At 37.8% G+C, this 20953-nt stretch overlaps 2 protein-coding genes across 2 annotated transcripts in view; one reads left to right on the forward strand and one right to left on the reverse strand.

Moving 5' to 3' along the window:
* The first annotated feature begins 2251 nt into the window (after positions 1 to 2251).
* dipk1c (divergent protein kinase domain 1C) lies at positions 2252 to 16797 on the forward strand. Its single transcript, XM_043226981.1, has 4 exons — positions 2252 to 3600; positions 12061 to 12795; positions 14573 to 14737; positions 16176 to 16797. Exons 1-4 carry the CDS (start codon positions 3415 to 3417, stop codon positions 16434 to 16436), a joined length of 1347 nt encoding a protein of 448 aa, XP_043082916.1. The 5' UTR covers positions 2252 to 3414; the 3' UTR covers positions 16437 to 16797.
* The window catches only part of LOC122330133 (uncharacterized protein C18orf63-like), a 48002-nt gene continuing 30478 nt past the window's right edge, over positions 3430 to 20953 (reverse strand). Inside the window, exon 15 of the mRNA XM_043226975.1 lies at positions 3430 to 3560. The gene's annotated coding sequence lies outside the window, so the exon portion shown is untranslated. The remainder of the gene's footprint in view (positions 3561 to 20953) is intronic.

Here is a 20953-nt window from a genome sequence, read left to right on the forward strand (position 1 = left end):
ATGGTTACCATGTCTCTTGCCTCGGATCATGATTGTAGCTAATCACTAGCATGTTGGTTTGGCAGATTGCAACATGCAGAGTGACGTTTTGCAGGCATCTAAACCACCAAAAAAAGAGAAAAAAATAGCAGCATTTCAAAAAAAGAAAAAACCAGCAGCATTCGACTATCTATCGAAACGCTTCTGAGAGTGTGCATTGTCTCTTTAAAGCAAACTGACAAATGATGGCAGAACCGGTGGTGATTATAAGAAAAAAAGTCCCAGCTGATTCAAGTTTTCTAGTCATAGCGGTTTAAAATAGTGTTTATGTTACACGTTACACAATGAACCACTCCAAAGAGCAGAATGAACACACACCTGGCCTTAAATCACAATAAGCATATTATAATGTTGTATAAAATCAGATTTTGCAATGTTAATGATATAATTCACATCTGGGGAATTGTTATCAAAACTAAGAAACCTGAAACTACAGAGAGCCTGCGGTCAGAAAGAGAAAACAGCAGAAGCCTGTGCTAAAAAGGCAGGCAGAACTGAGCTGACGCAGAACCGAACAGGTAAGACACTTCAGTGACTCAAGATCATTAAAGCGATTGTTTGCTTGATTCGTGATAGGTGTCGAGCGTAACCACAAATTAAACATGGTTTTATTACAGTAATCATAGTTTAACCGTGGTATTTGTGGTAATCAATGCACTGAAAAACAGATCTGATCTGACTATACAGTTCAATGCCAGTGAGGTGATTCATTTTTTAAGGCTTTACATTATTTGGTCAGAACAAAAGCAGCAGATTTGTTTACTTGTTCAAATAACATTTTCTCTGATTTATGGCTTGAGCATGTGGAAGTCCCATGACAGATTCATCATTCAAGCACAAAAAAAAAAAGTACATTGTGTTTTGGGATTTTTTGTTACATTTTCATTAAAAAATGTGTGTTTTCAAATATATTTAGAAACTAAAGACACAATTTTGAGTAGAAATGGCCCCGATGTGCGTTTTAGTTTACCATAAATGTCAGTACTTCACAGCAGTATATTTTAAAAACATTAGAAGTAATTATGATGCTGAAATCCTAACAATCTTAAGCCCTAACAATCACATAACTAGTCCACCACAGATACTATTGTATGCTAAGGACAACTAAAAAAATGTATTAGGTCAAATGAAAGAAATGGTTCAAATGTTTAGCGCTTTCACATATCCTTTGTGTTAAAAACCTAAACTATAAACTGGTAAAAGTGGTTTGGGCTCTTACCTATGTCTTCCGCCAAGGGGCGCTTGATGGCTGAGAAATTATGATCCATTGAGACTCTAAAGATCGAAGAATGAACACTATAGACAGTTTCAATTAATAAGAGAATACCACAACACAACACAACACAACAAAACTAATCATGAACAAAAGACATATCATTAAAGCTGCGCATAGTAAATATATTAGCCCTCTCTGGAGAAGCTCAAGCTTTTATAGTTTATATTCATAGAGGCATCTGTTGCTGTATCACTAATCCTCTCAGTTCTAATAACAGACTGAGCTATGTTCTTCAAACTAATATCTTGAAGATATTATTTAAGCTGCTTCCAAACACAGATAGCAATGTCAGCAACACGACAGTGACCTCATCATACATCCTGCACAAAAAAAAACATTATACACTATATTTTGTATTATACTATATTACCTAATAATACAGCGACTGTGAGAGTGATCATAAATTTGAAAATTCACTTATTTTTTCCCTCTTTTTTAAATGTTTAGATTTTTAATTTTGCTAACAATATATTACATGTAGTCTCTATCTCTATAGACGTTCACCCAACTATGAGCACATTCTCTTCTGAAAAAGTGTCCATCACTAAGAAGGGTAAGAATATATTTCTGATCATTTTAATACATAGAGTTAGGATTTTCCCCTCAAATTCATGAATAACATCCCTGTGTTTTATACTAAGGTAATTGTAACAGTGTGATAGGTCCACAAGATGGCAGGATTATACCTTCTTTGAAGACTGACTCAATGTGCTTCATCTTTGAACTTTTATACACTTCACAGAGCATAATTATCACTTTACATACAACGCTATATATAAATAAATGTTTTTTTATTCAGCAAGGATGCATTGAATTTATGCACGTAAATAAAAGCTGTTATTTCAAACTTTCTATCCATTGCAGAAAAAAAATAGTCATGGTTTCCACAAAAATGTGAAGCTGCATAAACGTTTTATCATTAATAATATTAATAATAATAAGCGTTTCTTGAGAATATTACAATGATTTCTGAAAGATCACGCGACGCTGAAGACTGAAGTAGTGCGCTTCACAGGAATAAACAACTTCTTTTCAAATAAAAAATGGTTATTGCAGCCTCGATGAACATTCAAAAGCAATAAAAAGCGTTTGAACGGCCAGCTGAACTATTGTATTTCCAAACGACCTCATGCGAGGCCTCAAGGTGAAAACAAATACAACTCCAGGAGCAAACAATGTGCTCATTCAGCACTCCACGGACTCTGAGAAAGCGCAGGAGATCTCGAGAGTATCGGTGATTTGCTGATAGCATTAATACGTTTGAAGACAGAAAACCTCTCAGGGTGCGCACGGCTGTCTAATTGGCAATTACGGTCAACCGAGACTGGTCTGCGACGCATCGGGGTTTAAAGAAACACACATAAAACAGCTGAACGATCCTCGCTCTTGGCCAGGAAGCGCTTTCTTTTAAGAGGCGAGCGATTAGGGATTCTGTTCACCTGCAGACTCTCGTAATCGAAGGGGGAAAAAAAACGACCGCTGAGATTCCCACCGCCGCCGTTAGCGGCAGAACTGCAAGCTCAGCCCTCGAGCAAATCAAATACTGGAGCATTATCACCGTGGGAGAGTCCGGCCCTGATCAAATAAGCAGTAACACTGCTACACGCCGGCCTCTTGTTTTGTTTGCGGTGCTTAGAATGCAAACAGATTTCGAGTGAAGTAATCCGAGGGTCCGTGTCTGGCACAGGAGACGTATCTGGCACTGTGCGCCGTCAGGAAAGGCCCGGCTGCCTTGGAAACAGAGAAGAAGGCGACCCAAAGGAGGAAAGCACTCAAGAAGGGGGCGGGAGGCAGAAGGAAAAAAGGTGGAGTGTTGTATGGAGAGAGAGAGAGAGAGAGAGAGAGAGGGAACGGAGAGCCAGAGGCAGAGTGAAAACACACTGGAGCCTAGAGAAAGAGCGAGTCCGGCCTCGACTCTGAGACGTTCTTCACACTCCGGCGCTCGCCTCGCTCATTCACAAAACAGACGCGGGAAGCCGAGAGAGGGATCAGCACCCGAGGAGACAGCAGGAGGAGGTTAACCGCAAGCGACAGATGCCACAGACTCCCACATCCTTGAGAGGAAAGCAGAGGGCTCCTGCCGAAGGGGGTCCCGACAGATGCGGCGGTCCCTGCGCGGGGCCCTCAGGTGTCTGGGGGTGAAGGTGTGCCGGAGGAGCGCTCTGCTGGTCGTCCTGCTGTGGTTGGCCTCCTGGCTCTTCCTCAACGGCCTGGTGTTCGTGCACAGGAACATGTTCTCGGACTTCTGCACTGACGACAAGAGCAAAGAGATCCTGCAGAGGGTGGTAAGGCTAACTTTTGTCATCGCTCAGAACGGTATTTTAAAGTTATGACCAAAAGGTCTGGATATCAACTTGTCTGGCTTGCCTAACTTAAAGGGAGAGGAAATAACTATATATATATATATATATATATATATATATATATATATATATATATATATGCACATTTGCAATTGTTTAGTGTAAACTAATTAATATCAACATGCTTTGCTTAGTTGATTAATCTGAAATGTTAAGGTATGGAAATGAGACTTCATCTAATGCACTTATTTGCATACATTTTTTGAATGTGAACGCCTTTTTTTATCATTTTGCTGACATGTTAAATGGTTTTAGATTCCTCTATTTATCATTGCTTAAGTTGAAAATACAAGGAACAGCCAGGGAAAAAAAAAATCACCATGTTTTAGTAATAAGATGTTGTATTAAAACTTTATTAACCAAAACTACACATTATTTCATTATTTGAAATAAATGTAAACTGAAAAAAATATCTTTCATTTTAAGTTTAACTTTATGTAGTAAAATAATTAAAACAAAGACTGGAATAAAAATAAAAAAATAAACTAAATTACTTGAAAACACAATAACTAAAGCTTCAATATAACATAGAAATAATACAATATAAAATAAAAAAATATAAAATGAAAGCTGATTCAACATATTAATACACGCTGCAATAGTTTCTCAACTGTACTAAAAAAAAAACCCTGGAATGAAATACTGTATAAATTATCTGTAAAACCTTCAGAATATTGATATGAATGAAACTGTAGGTTTTTAAGGAAGTGTACTGGCTTTAAAGATATGTATTATAATTGAAAACTAATAGATACAATGTAATAAAATAAACACTTGTGTGTGTGAATATGTCAGCTATTCTTCACACTAGAAGCAAAACAAACCTGCCTGAAAAACACCGTTTCAGATACACTTCTACAACAGATCAATGGGCTAATTCTTCAGAATAGAATTCAATACGCTCAGCGAATCAGCTGTCCTGTCACAGTTCTAGGGATGCCTTCGGGGATTTTGATGAATTTTCCACCAAATGACACACAAAGCATTTGGTGGGATTACGCCGTCCAGCATTGAATCGTGGGTACCAGCGGTAACGGGCCTCCATTAAAGGCTTAAGCTTTGTTCCTCGGGGGAAACCTAAAGCTCTTTTTGAGCCACTGGATTATGCGATGTCAAGTGAGCGCTGAAAGAACATTTTGTTTGTTGCCACATCGGGAACCGCAAAATCCCGGTGGCCTGTGAACGGGGGTCGGAAGACGATTACCGCCGTCAATTAGTGGGAAAGTTTTTGCACGCAAACTATCATTAACTAAACGAGCAGATTCATCCATTTCATTTCATTATCAGAATGCACTTAAAATACCGAAGAAAAAAAAACATTGTCAACTGGACAAAAAACGTTTGATATTAGCACGCAAATGTAAAAGTTAAGAATAAATGTACACTGTAAAAAATGTTTTCATAGTTAAATAACATGCCGGATTATGATTTACAGCAAAATTTCATTTCAAAGTAAATCCCACATCAAACTTTCTGTGCAGTATAAATATGTGGTCATATATATACGTAGTTTTATACATCAAAGTTAATAAATGTATCAGACTAGTTCATAAATCATGCTTTTGAAGCAACTTTGACTGATGCAATCATTTGATCTGTCATGAGAGTGAAACTGAGTGAATTTCATTTTTAGCTCTTGTAATATCTATCATGACACAAAAGTCATCTAATTCTTAATATTTGGGCAGGCTAAGATAAATATACTGAAATGAGGAAGCTGCAAGCCGATGAGAAAATAACAGACACGTTCTCAGGGATGTTTAATCCGAATATTTTGGTTACAGACAATGAGTCAAACTGATTTTATTTTTGCATGCTTTGCGTTATTTTCTTTAAATAGCTGATGTACCTGCTCTTCGCTCAATATTTTGAGTCCAAAAAGTCCAATGTAAAATGATTGTACAAAGTCATTTTTTGTAAATGGAAATAAAACAAATATTAAAATATAAAACAAATAAAACTATAAAAATGAAGATCAGCACACATCAAAATCTACACGCCTGAAGACGCACACACACACACATATATGTATATGTATATGTATTTTTTTTTCTTTTTTGTGGATGTATACAGGACTTTATTTCATAGAGTACAAGAAATTAATCTTAATTTTTTTTCTACCTTTTTAGATTTGCATGTTTATTTGCATGTAAATATTTCTGAAGATTGCAGATTGTAGATTTGGACTTTTATTACTCTATATATTTAGAATTACAATAAGATAACCATTTTATTTTTGGAATTTTTGGATCTCATTCATTTTTACATCATCCATTATTTTAAAAGTGGGAGAAAAGCTGTCAGCCGTAGGACTCCAAGATGTTATGTACACTCATTAATTGAGCAGATGATTTTATTCAGAGCGGCTTATGCATAAGAACAATACAAACTTTTCGAGTTTTGATTGGTTTATGCTGTACTCTGTCTTATTAGCGAGGTCCAAAAGCGAAGACGCGCTGCTCATAATTCACATTAGCGGTTTATTCGGAACTGCTGCAGAATCAAGTCGCACCTTGTCTTAAACGCTTACGTAAAACGTAAAATAGTGATGTTTATTTGCAACGAGAGTGACGATAGATAGGCGAATCAATAATTTAGCGCTCTAACGAAGACCAAAACCGTTCCTGGGGGTTTCAGTTACGATGACACGACGTCGCCATCATTCACGCCTAGTTTGTTCCGGTTCATCCCCAAATCACAAAAGCCTATTTCTCAGCTGATGAACTGTGAAAACAGTCTGATAATCCGCCATTTCTAAGGGTTTTCGGCGTTGCAATAAACAGCGCAGAGTGGTGCACGTTCACACAATAAACTGTTTATAGTTTCTAGCAGCATGTGGCTGAGAAGCTTTGGGCAGATACTCTTTGAACTACACGAGACCTTTTTTAATCAGCGGTACCATCTGTCACCTGTGCAACCAGCCCGATGTATAATAGAACTGTTGGCCCGGGTTCATGAAATGAACCTAACTGTTCTTTTAGTGGTGCTCCGCTGCAGGCTCTCGATACAGTTTCATGCTTTGTTTATACTCTAATGTGAAGGTTAAGCACAGATGGTCCTCTACGCGGTGGATAGACACGGTCCACCGACTTGACTTTCATGCACAGATCATTGTTTGGTGGTAGCTTTGGGATGTGGGATTTTGATAGTTTCAAGATATCGAATAGTGTTTGAAATATACAGCTCTGTTTAAGGGCCTTCTGCTCAACGTTTATGTAATCAGAAACATAGTGTTTGTGAAATACTATTACAGTTTTACTTCCCGTGATGCAAAGCTGAATTTTCTGTGTCGCTACTGCAGTCTCACGATCCCTCAGAAATCGTTTCAATATGCTAATTTGCTGCTCGTCTCACAGTTTCGGTAAATGATTCTTTATCACTATTATTTGATGAGTTCAAAGGAATAGCATTTGTTAGAAAGAAAGCGGTTATTTTTAATTTACTGCATCCTTGCCAAATAAAACTCTTAAAGAAGACTGTATACACATAACTATATCTGACCCCAAACCGTTGAATGGTATTATATGGTATTATAAGTGGTAAAATTGTATTGATTTTAAATGGAAAAAAACAAAAACGATTAAAAATGGCACACAAAAACATCACTTGAGGATTGATTTGTTTTGCAGATGCCAGCCGATTCAGTATTTTGTGTATAATAACATGTAATTCTGTTAAATGGAGCTTTTTGGGGGGCCACTATATGTTTATTGGCACGTAAGAGCACACTGGCAGACAATAGGCCCTTTTCTCGTTTTGTATCCCAGTTTTAGTGAGTTCCTAGTAAAAGTGGAAATGATGGAGTGACCCAGAGTGGCCTATGCAGACATTCTTGGCATGCCGGGACTGGCCAGGCTCAGGCCAGATGGCAGTACAGCCTGTGGCCAACAGAAATAGACTGTTATTCTCTGGGGCCTAATGTTTAATCATTACCTTACATGCTCAGAAGCATAAAGAAAATATTGTTTCCCTCTTATTTCGTGTCCACAGTCAGCACTGGGGTCGTTCTTGCTTACCGGTGCGACTCACGGGAGCCTTTCTGTTTTCTGCTCCATATTGTGCCTCCTCGACTGCGTTTTCTGTTTTTGCACCAGGTGAAAAAAGTAAGTGCGATTGCTTAGTAACAGCACGCTTCTCCTCGAGGATGACTTATCGCTAGGGTTTAATGCAGTACAAATCATGAGCTAGTGTTAGTGATGCTAAATATATAACTATCAGCAGCCCGATTGAATGGAGGATGCATATTTTCCAGACTGGAACTATAAATTTCACAATCTGTATGACATTGAGCCAAAAATACATGGTTATAGATTTTCCCATGGCAACAGCAACAAAATGAATTATGTTCAGAATGTGATGTGCATTCTATTCAGTCAATGCAACCAATAAATAAACAATCAACAATCGAATTAAAAGCATCATACATGACATGATGTGCCAAACCGAGCAATAGCACAAGAATGTCCTCCTAAATGTTCTCTTTACACATTTATGAACCTTTTATCCTTCTATTTTAGAATTTTGCAAACATTATGGGAATGTTACTCTAAAACATTCCATCAACATTCTGAAACCAGTAGCGACATCAAAAACCAACTATTTTAGAAGAAAAAAAACCTTATGAATGATGCATAAAGAACATTTTTGTGCTAATGTTTTGAGAACAGCCGCATACGTTTAAACTAACGTTCCCAACCAATCATAACTGGAAAACATGTGCTCGTAACTTGGAGAAAACATTGCCAGAACGACGAATTCAGCGCTTAATCTCATTTCTTGTACCAATTGAAAAAAGAAAAGAAAACGTTTTCTGCTGGATTACAAACACAGCCGTGATTTACAACACACGAGTCATTTTCTCCGAGCCGCGTCCCGCTGCTCTCTGCCTACACGCATTCATTCTTCGAATCTCTAAACATAGAGAGCGTGCTTCCTATCCCGAACGCACAAACATACATTGGATTTGGGCCTCACGGTGGGAAAGTTTACATGCAAACGGGAGCTGTTGTCCCGTCTGAAGAATTAAAACACATGTGGGGAATTTGGCTGGCACTTATAGCGTCGGAAAGAAACAGCAGAAGCCGCAGAGTGACCACGGAGCACAACAAGTGTGTTTGGCCCACATAAACACTGTGAGAGGCCCACGAGAGGGTCTGCAGGGAGGAAGCTCTTTCTATGTTTAGACTCAGTCAAGCTGATAACAGACCTCTGAGATTCAAGAGCTTTATTCAAGAGTGTTGTCATGGTAAAGCGACCTACTGGGAGTAATTCAGGTAATTACTGGTGCTGGCTATTATTGTTGCTTGTACGCGTCCGCTGGTGCAGAAGAAACACGCTCACATGCTAAAGAGAAAAGTGTACTGTAATTCAATTGTGTCCAGCATGCTTTTAAGGCACGCTCACAATCGCTATGAGGAACTGAATACACTGAATACACCCTTTCTTTATTGCACTGTGAAATTTTTGAAGTTGGGTTAACTTTAAAATTTCAAGGCAACAGCTTTTTTGAGTTTACTCAACTTTGGACTTGGTTTTGATCGGCTAACACACTTTATCATCTTGAATGTTGAAGTAACCTTAATAGATACATTGGTCTAAGTAGACAACGCTGTCTTTGTTTGTAAAACAACTCACACAACTAAGATATAGAAAAAGGACATGAGCGGTTGAACATAGTCTAGGCCTCAAAACTAGACACACTAACCTCGAGAACGGTGACAAACAACACATTTTAAAAAGATCAGCCCTTTACGTCAAAGTACGACGAATAACTAACAATAATGATAAAACAGCAAAAAGGTTTAAGTCAGCAAACAGCAAAACGGTAATCCTATAACAGTAACTGCATAATTGATTCGTGTTGCAATGCATGCTGGGAACTCACAAAGCCTTGACATTTCAACGACACAAAATTCTTCCACGTTTGACTAGTCAGGACAACATTTAGGTAAATTTCGTTGGACTGACAAGGGTTTTTATGTAGTTTAAAAAAATGCACTGCAAAAACTGGACACTGTGCAGTTCCATTTATTACAGCGTGGAACAGATTTAGAGACATGTAGCGTTCCATCACGTGCTCAGCGAATGGGTGCCGTCGGAATGAGAGTCTAAAACATCCCAATGATACACAGCACTTCACATCAGTTAATGTCTTAAGAAGCAAAAAGCTGCGTTTGTAAGAAACGCACACCGTACTGTATATTCATGGGTTGAAGTTAAAAACGTCTTGATGGATTTGTTTCTTGTAAACACACAGCTCTTTGCTTCTCAAGATGTTAACTGGAGTGCTGTGGATTATTGTAATGTTTTTATCAGATGTTTGGGCTCTCAATCCGACGGTACCCATTCACTGCAGAGCATCCAGTGGTGAACAAGCTATATTTCTCCAAATCTTATAAAGTAACTCATCTACATCTCGGATGGCTTGAGGGTGGATTGAGGGTCCACTTTTAATCCCACGATACTATTACTTTTCTATGTCTTTGAACTAATAAAACACACACACACACACAAATCACTGAGACAATTTGCACATCCACACGATGTTGGAATAGCGACAACCGCCAGAGAATGTAAAATCAAGCGTTATTACTGCCATTTTTAGCCAAGTGTAACGGTTTAACACGTTTAACACGTGCGGTTCAGTTTTATGGCACAACAGTAAAAAGCTTCAGCAGTCCTTTGTAACACAGAGGACATATTTAACGCAACGGGACAAGCAAGGGACGGGAGATCATCCACTAAACCATTATGATTGATAATGATAAGGAAAACATATCGCCAACGCGCCAAAGCCCATGCAGATACCGCAGGAGCCGGACTGAGCGTGGATAACAGCTGTTTACTCTGGAAGGTGACAGAGGACGATTCGCAGCGTAATCTCGGCGGAACACAAATCACCCGCCGCCCCGGAGCCCCGGAGCTGACATATATATGTGCAGACTACAGCAACAACCACTAATTACCTCGTTTTTCATGAGAGGGTCAAAGAGGAAAAATGCAAGAGCAAAAGCAGATCGGTTTTAACACCGTGCATAAAAATGATCATTAGACTGTTTTGCGAGATTAAATATGTGAGTTTCATGCATGGCAGTAAAATATGCTGACAGGTGGCATTAGCGCCGTATCTCAGCATAAGCACATTTTCAATAAGTGTGATACGAGATGGAATTAAGATTAAAAACAGCTTTAACGCTATGGAAATTAGTTTGACATGACACACTCCATCAAAATGTGGACTTTCTAGGAATATAAACAGTAAGCATAATAGTATATAAATAAAATTGTAAAGTTTTTATATATATATTAAGTGCAAGCAAGCAAGAAAGCGTCTGAAATGTTTCAAATAACTTTTGTACAAATAAAACAAAACGCCTATTCTGACCTCTACTTATTCAAATATATAAAACAATCTACTTTGATTACTGATCATACAGACTTAAAAAAAAAATGGGAAGAAGTATCTTTTAATGCCTTCAAAGGCAGCACTTGTTTGGTCAAAATTACAGTAATGTCCAATAACTCTGATAGAAAGGCATGTAATGAATTGAATACCTGTGAGATGTTAAATTTAAGAACACAAAGATAATTTAGCTCAACCAACTACAAGGCGACGCTTCATTTTGTTCAGTCTGTGAAAAAAAGTTGCATTAGCAATTTAATTAAAAAAGCTTAAACAAAATACAGTCGGGTCACAGTGTCTTAATTATTTTTTGTCACAGTTTAGTTTAAAAGTTTCTATTTTGTACTGGTAGTCCACTGTTTAAAGAATTTTTGGGTATAATATGTCAGTTTGCTTAATTTTACTATTGTCACTTACATAAAAAATAGCAATGAGTCATTTTGCTCACAAATGCGATGTACAAACCTGTGATTATGAGAAACGTCAGAATCTCAGGAGTCAGAATCGAGAGATATAAACTCTTAAAAGTTACGGGAATTGCAAGATGTAATATCAGTTGCGAAAAATAAAGCCACGGTTGCGATGTGAACTTTTATCTGCAAGAAATAAAATCTGAATTGTAAGAAATAAGATTGCTATTTTGAGAAACGAAGTTAGAATTGAGATATGAACGTGGAATTGCAAGAAAAAAGTTAGAATTGCGAGAAATACACACACACACACACACACACACACACACACACACACACACACACATATATAAATCTAAAATATATGATATAAGTGCTGTCAATCGTCATGCTGTATCTGTGTGTATTTATATATACACATTAAAATGAATAATACAACAATAACAAATAATAAAACACTCTTGTGTGTGTGTACGCCCTGGTGTTGTGAAAATGGTTTCTGAATAACTGCCACAGTGCACGCATTTCTCTTCTAACGTGAGGACCGACGGTCCTGTGTGTTTGTTTCAGTGTGCCGAGTATCAGCAGGGAGTTCTGACCGGTGACCTCTGCGAGGACCTCTGCGTGGCCGGCCGTGTGGAATACAAACGCTGCCTCTATTACGAGAATGGCAAGAAGGTCATGGCCGCCAGCTGGCGTGGGGTGCCTGTGGTGCTCAAGTCGAAGCTGGAGAACTTCTCCTCGTATGAGGCTTTAGCTCTGCTGGAGTACCAGGATGCGGCGGGAGGAACGGGAGGAGAGGAGGAGCTCTCGCCTCTGGATGTCGTCTTCTACGCCACGCTGGAGATCAAGAACTCTCTGGGCTTGGAGACGGGAACTAACTTGACGTTGCCCCGTTTGTGGGGCCAAAAGCTGAAGGAGAACGAGCGGACGTACTCGCGAGCGGAGCTGGCCTCGCTCTGGGCTCTCCTTCAGCAGGAGGAGTACACCTTCCTCAGGGTCCTGCAGGATTTAACGCACCACGTGGCCAAGATCCTGGGCTCCTGCGGTCACTTTTATGCCGTGGAGTACCTGGCGGCCGGACACGCGTGGGACCAGCACATATTCTCTCTGGAGCAGCTGACGCTGAGCCCCTCGCCGGGCCCCTGGAGCGGACAGGAGAAGACGATAACCGCCAGAGACATGGTGCCTCGAGTGGCCCTGAGCTTTCTAGAGATGGTGGAGCATTTCGAGAATGACTTTTCCCACAGCTTACACCTCTGCGATATCAAACCTGAGAACTTTGCTATCAGGAAGGACCTGACGGTGAGTAAACACTTAACAGAGGGGGTTATGAAGGTTCACTGAACACTTTTATTACCAAGCAAAGAAAATTGAAAGAATAAAAAAGAACAGAGAGAAGAATAAATAGAAGGTAACACTTATAATAGTTGTTAAGTTTAGATATCGGTTAAGATTGGGGATGTAGAAGAAGGCATTAATAGGTGCTTAATTAGCACTAATAAATGACTAATATACTCGTAGTATGCATACTAATAAGCAACTGTAAAATAAAGCGTTACCAAAAAGAATACAATATATCAATATACTCTACAAAAGTAAATGTATAGGAAGCGTAACACTGGTTATATTTTTAAAAATGTTTAATCTTTCTGATGTTAAATGCATGAAGATTCTTGAATCGAAATATATTTACTCGGGACATTTAGCTAAACTTAGTGCCATGACTATAAATGCAAGAGTTTCTGGCCTTAAATTGTGTGTGAAAAAATTAAGGCATATTAAGAAAAAAAGAAAGGGAACGCAATATGTAGAAATCGTTTAAAAAAATATCAATTACAATTTTTGCACTGGAATTTATGAGATTAAAGGCTTTAAATTGCGGTAGGCATTCATGTCAGGAACTTTTATAGACATCATTGTTTGCTTGGAGTTTTTAGCTGTCTTCACCAGCTGGTTATATAGACGCAGACAGAAGTGGCCAACCACACAAAAGATCTGTCAAAGAAAAGTATGAACTGAGGCAACATTTAATATATGAGAAAAGAAATGCATGCGGTTTACTGTTAATCTAATAAAAATATTTCTATGAAGGGCTTACATCCTTCGAGCATTAGATTGGAATATTATCATATCCTGCGATATTTATTATAGTTAACTGTTGTTATATGAAATATACCACAAGAAAGATGTGTTTCTAAAGATTTCTTTACAGAGTCGCTGCCCGAGGCTTATCATGGTCCAAATACTCCAAGTTATTGAGCTAAATATCAATTATAATGTATAATAATTATTATAGTAAAGGTATAAAATGTGTTTTCAAGACAAACAACCATACAAAATCGATTCAAAAATGCTGTTTTTCTGAGACGCAGCATAAAATAATTCTCTGGAAGATTTGTGAGTGTCTTTAGAAATATCCCAGACTGTCCTGTCTTGTTTATGTGGAAGGATATGGTAATTTTATTCACAAGTTCTCATTAATATTCAGATAAACAAAACGTTCAGCATGCGGCACCAGAAAAACAGCTTTGTCAATGCTTACATCCTTAGTAGTCTTAGGAGCTGACCGCAGACGTTATGTACTTTATCTATCTACCTATCCTGTAAAAATGATTTTCAAAGTTGAAAATAAAATATTAGCTACTAGAATGTTTTACAAGAACACACTACTTCAAAAAATGCTGATTATTTGTACAATTTTCAAAGTAAATCCTATGCCTTTTATTCAGTCATCTATCAGTTTGTTCTACATTTAAATGTCTCTTTTTAATTAATAGTGTTGCTTGCATCTAGTCTGAGACAACTATTGAAATACTGTGTATTTTGCATAATTTAACTTTTAAAATTGGTCTAATCTGGATTATTAGTGTTAGTATTTTTACAATTTATGCAGAAACATCTGACATAGGAGTTTGTATTTCATTAGCGTCCTAGAAATAATATAAAATATTAAATATATATATATATATATATATATATATATATATATATATTTTCTAGGCTTAAATTTGATCTTGAATACTATAGTACTTAAGTGATACATTTCTAAATAATTATTATTGTATTTTTCGCTGGTCAGGTGGTGGCTATAGATGTGGACATGGCTTTTTTTGAGCCCAAAATGAGAGACATACTTGAGCAGAACTGCACCAGTGACAATGACTGCAACTTCTTCGACTGCGTTTCCAAGTGCGACAAAACTAAAAGCAGATGTGGACCAAAACGCAAGAACAGCAACCTTCAGGTGAGTCCTACTCCGTCGTATGCTGTAACTCTTTAATAGTTCGCCTCAATTCTTCCATATTTCAACGTTCAGTAATGTGGTTAGCAATTATACGTGCGGTAAGGTGCTGAAAGTGAAAAGAAAATGACTTTGTTTTGGAAAACTGTCACAAAGGAATACCAGTAAAATAGCCGGAGGAGACAATCATTCTTCAGCGGTAAACATTGCCAAGAAAAATGCATGGAATGTTAATAGTTGGTGATAACGCTGAAGGGAATCAGATAGCGCCGTCATCACTGCTCCTAAACACAATGAGGGTTAACAGGAAGCACCTTTGATTACGGGCGAGTAACAGATCATCATCAGCTGTGGCTGCGCTCCACTACATACGCACAAGACAATCGTGGAATAAATGAGGCTGCACTCGCTGCAATAATTCCGCTTTTCTCGTTTTTGGAGAAAAGGCTAACAAACAATCATGTAATCCATAAACTATTAAAACTGCATCGAGTTAACTGCAACTTTTCACCCCACATTTATGGCATCGTCATATTTGACTCAAAACAGCAAGTCTGTATCTTACAGTTCAGATGTTTCGAAAAAAAAGTCGATGCAAACTCAGAACTGCAAAGTAAAAGATTCTGAGGCAAAAATAAGCTACTACACATCGCAGGAAAATACGTTGGAAAAGAGACGTATGAGCTTTTCATTTAATTACCTTTCTCTTACATGTACATGCAAGTTTAATTGCCACTTTACGACTCACTTTATAACAAAGCTTTTTTCGTTTTCTGGTATCTCACAATTTTATCAGAATTTTAAGTGCTATAAAGCTGCGATGACCATTTTACGTAATTGTTATTGTATTCCATGGTCTAAATAAGCTTCCGTAGACGCCGCAGATCTGTATCACCTATAAGATTCAAACGTACTCAACGGTGAGCGAAGTTAAAATGCTACGTGCGACGAACACTATTTTTTGAATGCCGCCGCGGGATTCATTTCTCCATTAGATCCTTTGCCACAGTCACGCAGCGTCTTTCATCTGTTCGTTGCGGTTCATTCGTAGTCAACACCTGCTGTCAGTGCCAACCCCCTTAAGGAGAACAAGCTAACAGACGAGCTGGCCTCATGAAACCAAGTCCAGCTCCGGGCCACAGGTGGCTGAGACAGAGCCCATCTCTCCGTTCCCGATCACTTAACGCAACCCTTGGTGACCTCTACCTTCCCATTGTATGGCCTGCCATTCAGAACAATGAGGGCTTTGTAACGTTCAGGCCACTGGGTCAAGGAGACCATCGCTTTCAAACGGCACACATAGCGAATATGGCTGATGATTGCTCCGGAGATGATGAAACGAGACCAGGACGGCGCTAATGGCCAATCCCCTCATCCATAGCCATGCTTTTCCCTTCGGGGTCGATAGCTGTCACGCTCCTTTCTTTCTGTCTCTCCGCAGGTGATCTGTGAGAAGATCTTCAGGCCTTGGTTTTCTCCCACGCTGCTCGGAGCTAAAGCGGGGCTCCCCCTGCAGGTGGAGCTTCAGAGGGCCGTGCAGGAGTGCGCTGAGATCGACAGCGGCGAGGACGCCAAGCGTACGCGGGCCGTGAGACTACAGCTGCAGGGTCTGATCGCGGAGCTCATTCTGGAGGACTCGGGAACCCAGGGAGAAGGCCAGGAACGCGAGACGAGACGCGTCCATACCGCGCTGAATTTCTAAACGAATTCTCGGAAACGGCTACGAAAGGACAAACCCAGTCACGTGCAATTCTGGAGAACGTCTCAGATGACGTTAGCATAGTCGTTTACTGCTAATATTGAAAACGTCTGTTACCCTCTGGTGCTGTTCGGTAATTTTTGAAAGAAAATATTTCTGTTTTATTTACCTCATTGGAATGGTACGAAACTTGGTAAAAAGGTTCGCTATGTGAACACACAGAAATTATGGACAAGTTAAATTAGGTTAAATTAAATCTAGTCAAGTGATGAATAATAATCATTAAAAAATAAAAAGTTTTTGTTTACATTAATTTATTATGTACATAATAATAAAAGCACACAAATATAGCTTATATTTTGAAAATAATTACATCTAAATATTTATATTTAGCTAATTTATATAATTTATTAATATATTTAAAATATAAACTTTACATATTTTTATTAAATATATACATGCTAGTGCTTTTATTTATATATAGAAAATAAACACGTTAAACACTTATATTATGTGAACCAAAACTTTTATTTTGAACGTGATTAATTGCGATTCGTTTAACGGAACTAGGTTAAATGGTACTGAAAAAATAGTTGTGGTTAAAAATGTCAAACAAACTTTGTGGCACATTTTTTGAGATATCAACCTCAAATTTAGAATATATCTTATAGCTTAGATTTTTCCATTTTAGAGTAAAATGTTGTTCTGGAAAATATATGGTTCATATAAAATTGTATTAATTTAAATTTTAAATTTGAATTTAAATTTAAACTTCAATAACATATTTTATATTATATATTTTTACATTTTTAGTTTTAGTTTTTCAGTGCAGCAATAATGTACCAGGTGTCTTTAAAAACCGTTCAGATGTAAATCTGTGCTCCAAAGCATTCTGGATTTCACTTTTCATTTTCAGGTGGATGTTTAAAAAAAATGGTTAATAGATAGTAAACAGATCATAACTATTCCATAAATATAATGTATCGCCTAAAAATACAAAACATCAAATAAAAACATTACTTAAATATAGTACATTCATTTAATGTAACATAAAATATAGTACATTCATTTAAAAAGCGAGCAGCACCAGAGGTTTAAAAGGTATACTTTAGTCAAAAGATTCGTTTTTTTCATGTTGTTCCAAACCTGTAGTTTTTTTATATTTGTTCCATAGAATGAAGAAATCAAAACAAATTTTTGAGAAAACTCTCTCTTTAAGAGTGTACACATGCCTCTTACCATAAAGGCCCGTTTACAGAAGTATCAATAATTATATCGATAATTATATGAGTGTCCACATCGACGTCCAATAACGTGGTTTCATCTTAAATAAAGTATGAATTCCGATTGGCTCTCAGTGTTTTTATGGTTCCAACTATATTTGGAATCATAAGAATGATAGAGGTTCCAACACTGTTCCAATATGTTGTGGACTTTTCAATCTGGAACTATTATTGTTATCGGTGTACTTATTGTCCTTGGTGTAACGGGCCTTAGAATAAAGAGAGTTCATGTTTAAGATTGTTCTGCTAATTGTTTCCTGGGAAAATCTAGTCATTTCAATACGAATCCACGTGATCGGCAATCTCGTATGAAAGAGAGAGAGAAATATTTCCCAATTTTACAACTCGTTCCAAAAAAAGCTGCTTGGTTTGATAGTGTTTTCTGTGTAAGCTGCTTCAAACATCTCTACACTACTGACAACGGACATTTTCCCCATGAAAATTTCGCTAATGTGACTGAAACTTAAAGCTGTTACAAGAAACCTGTGGATCATCTCAGCTAAAATTTGTCTACCTGTGATTTTGTATAAGCATTTCAATAAACCATGGCTCAGGCACAATCCTCACTTTTGGTTTCTTACCCGCAGCTGCACGCCGTCATGCCACATTATACTCTCTACGCACATCAACACTATGCAGAGAATCTAACCGAAAGCTCAAAGATCAAACCAACATTTGGTTTCTATTGACAGAAGAGGAACAATCTAGATTTGTTTGGATCTACCTTCAGCATTGTGGTCTTCACAGGAGATCAGATTCCAATCTGCCTCCGGATGTCTTTCAGGAAAAGGGGTTAGAAAGGCCAAGCACAAACTTTGGACTAAATGCACATTACATTTTTACTCCATAAAAAAGTAACTAATTACGCGACTATCTATTTTTGGCAAAAGTGAAATGAATACTGAAGGAAAAGCACATTTAGCTGTGCCGCCATTCTGGATTGCCTGAGGAACAGGACACAGGAGAAGCAATAAAACAACAACAAAAAAGGCCATTTTTGCTTATTAGTCTAATTGGATTGAAGGATTGGATCATTGAAGGTCAGCGGCAAAGACACTGATTACGGTGATTAAAAAATGGGATGTTAGGCATAAAGGTACGCATGATATTCAAAATTTGCATTTCACACTTTTTATGTAGTTTGTGAAATAATTAATCAGTGCAAGTGTGATGAGTAAATGCACAATGACATTTAGTCTAGACCAGGGATGAGCAACTTTGACCATAACGAGGGCCAGAACTTTTCTCCTTTATACCAAGCGGCCACCAATCCACGTCCACACATCTTTTCCACCGTCTCAATTTCCTTTTTATTGAAGGAAATTAAAGATTTTTTTACCTATAAAACTTGTGCAGTTATGCTAATTCAGAAGGAAAACTTTGCTGTTAGTGGACAGAAATATTATCTCAAAAAGCCAATGTGAACATCTCTATTGCAGCAAACAAATGTATAGACGTCCTTTTTTTAAGTAGCTTATAGGAAATTGTCAAAAAAACTTAAGAGGACAGGATTTATTGTTCTTACCATAAAATAATCTGGTATCTGCAGGATTTTTAAGACCTTTAATAACTTCACATTTCAGCCTTTAAACAATTAAACAATGTGCAGCGCTCAAGTTTATTCGTTGAAATCGTAGTTTAATCGTTATATTAATCCATATAGCAAGTCTTGTCATTTTGTCCCCAAAGACGACTTAATTTAGACGTTTTGCACCATTTGAGAGATGAAAAGATGGCCGTAAATGTGTGGCCAAGATGTTTTAAGAACCCGAAGAAACCCTAAAAACATATTTTGGTGCAAACATTTCTGGCATGCATTTGAAATTAGAAGCAAGTGCAACTCCGGCATCCCCGTTGTTTGCCAACTTTCGCCATTTTCCTGTTCGCATTCGCATCGACAGCAGGAACTCTTTCTTTATTCGGGCTCATTAACACCCCGATGAATGGAGGACGCCATAACCGGAGCTGTTTTTGTTTGTTGTGGGTTTCGTGATAGCAGAGACGGACTGCAAACGCACGATACACACGACTGACAGAGCGCGCAAATCTGGCTAAATATCCTCTGACAACTCACGGGAAAGAACACAACGCTGCAGACAACAAGCAAACGCCACTGTCTCCGTTTTATGTTCGTGGAGTAAAATTGAGTAAGGTTTAAAAAAATGCCGGGATTTGAATGCTAACATCAGAAGTTAAACAAAATAGATAATAATAGTAATAATACAATGGAGTTCCCAGGACCATCGCTAGCTCCTGCGGTAAGTACTCACCAAAAAGCGGGTACTCGAAAAGAGCTTTCAGTCAACACATGAGAAAACCAAGCGACTAACATTACTTGTTTGAAGAAGTAACTCTTGTACTTTTAATGCATTGCGTCCAACACTGGACGAGATATTGAATGTCGCGAAGACGGCCAGAGCCTATAGGAACTTGCTGGAGAACTTCACTGATTTATGTTCTTTTGCCTTGGTTGGACGCCAAACGTTTTCCAGCTTGGCTGACGGCGGTCATCAAATTATGCGTCTCCAAGGCAACGACAGGGTCTGGATTTGATCTGCTCAGACATGACTAACTGACGGCAATAAGGACATCAATTCACGTCGAGTGTTTGCAGAATAAAGCGCTCGAATGTAGTTAAACAACGATTAAACCAAAACAGAGCAGAAATCAAGAGGATTTGGTTGAAATTGTAGTTGTTTACCTTGATGTGGATTGGCAACGAATCCTGCATTTTTCAAGTGAGATTTCACTATTTCACACTAGCTGTGAAATAATGACGCACAGTGCCCATGGTTATCGAATGTTTACACCGCCGCTCCAGTGTTTAGAAGGCTGGAACAAACTGCATGTTTTATTATTAAACTGCTGAATAATTCTGTCTGCAAGCTTTGAGAAATGTTAGAGACTTCTTTTCATTTAGTACTTTACAACCTTGTCCAGTGAACGATGTTTTCCAAAGTGCAAAATAAAAGGAAATTAAAGATTTTTTTTACGTAAGTGAACAAATTATTCTACTGATTTTGCATAAATTTTTTTTTTTTTTTTTGCATAATATGATATATGATGCTTGTAAACAAATTCATAGTTTCACTGGTTTAATTTTTCATAACTGTGACTTTATACAGTAACTTTTTTAAAGTTAAAATTTTACACTTAATCTTATACTCAAGTACAATTTATATAAAAAATAAAGTATACATTTTTTAAGAGGTTTCTTATAATGTACATTATAAAACA

The sequence above is a fragment of the Puntigrus tetrazona genome, chromosome 24, assembly GCF_018831695.1.
Source record: "Puntigrus tetrazona isolate hp1 chromosome 24, ASM1883169v1, whole genome shotgun sequence".
Lineage (NCBI taxonomy): Eukaryota > Metazoa > Chordata > Actinopteri > Cypriniformes > Cyprinidae > Puntigrus > Puntigrus tetrazona.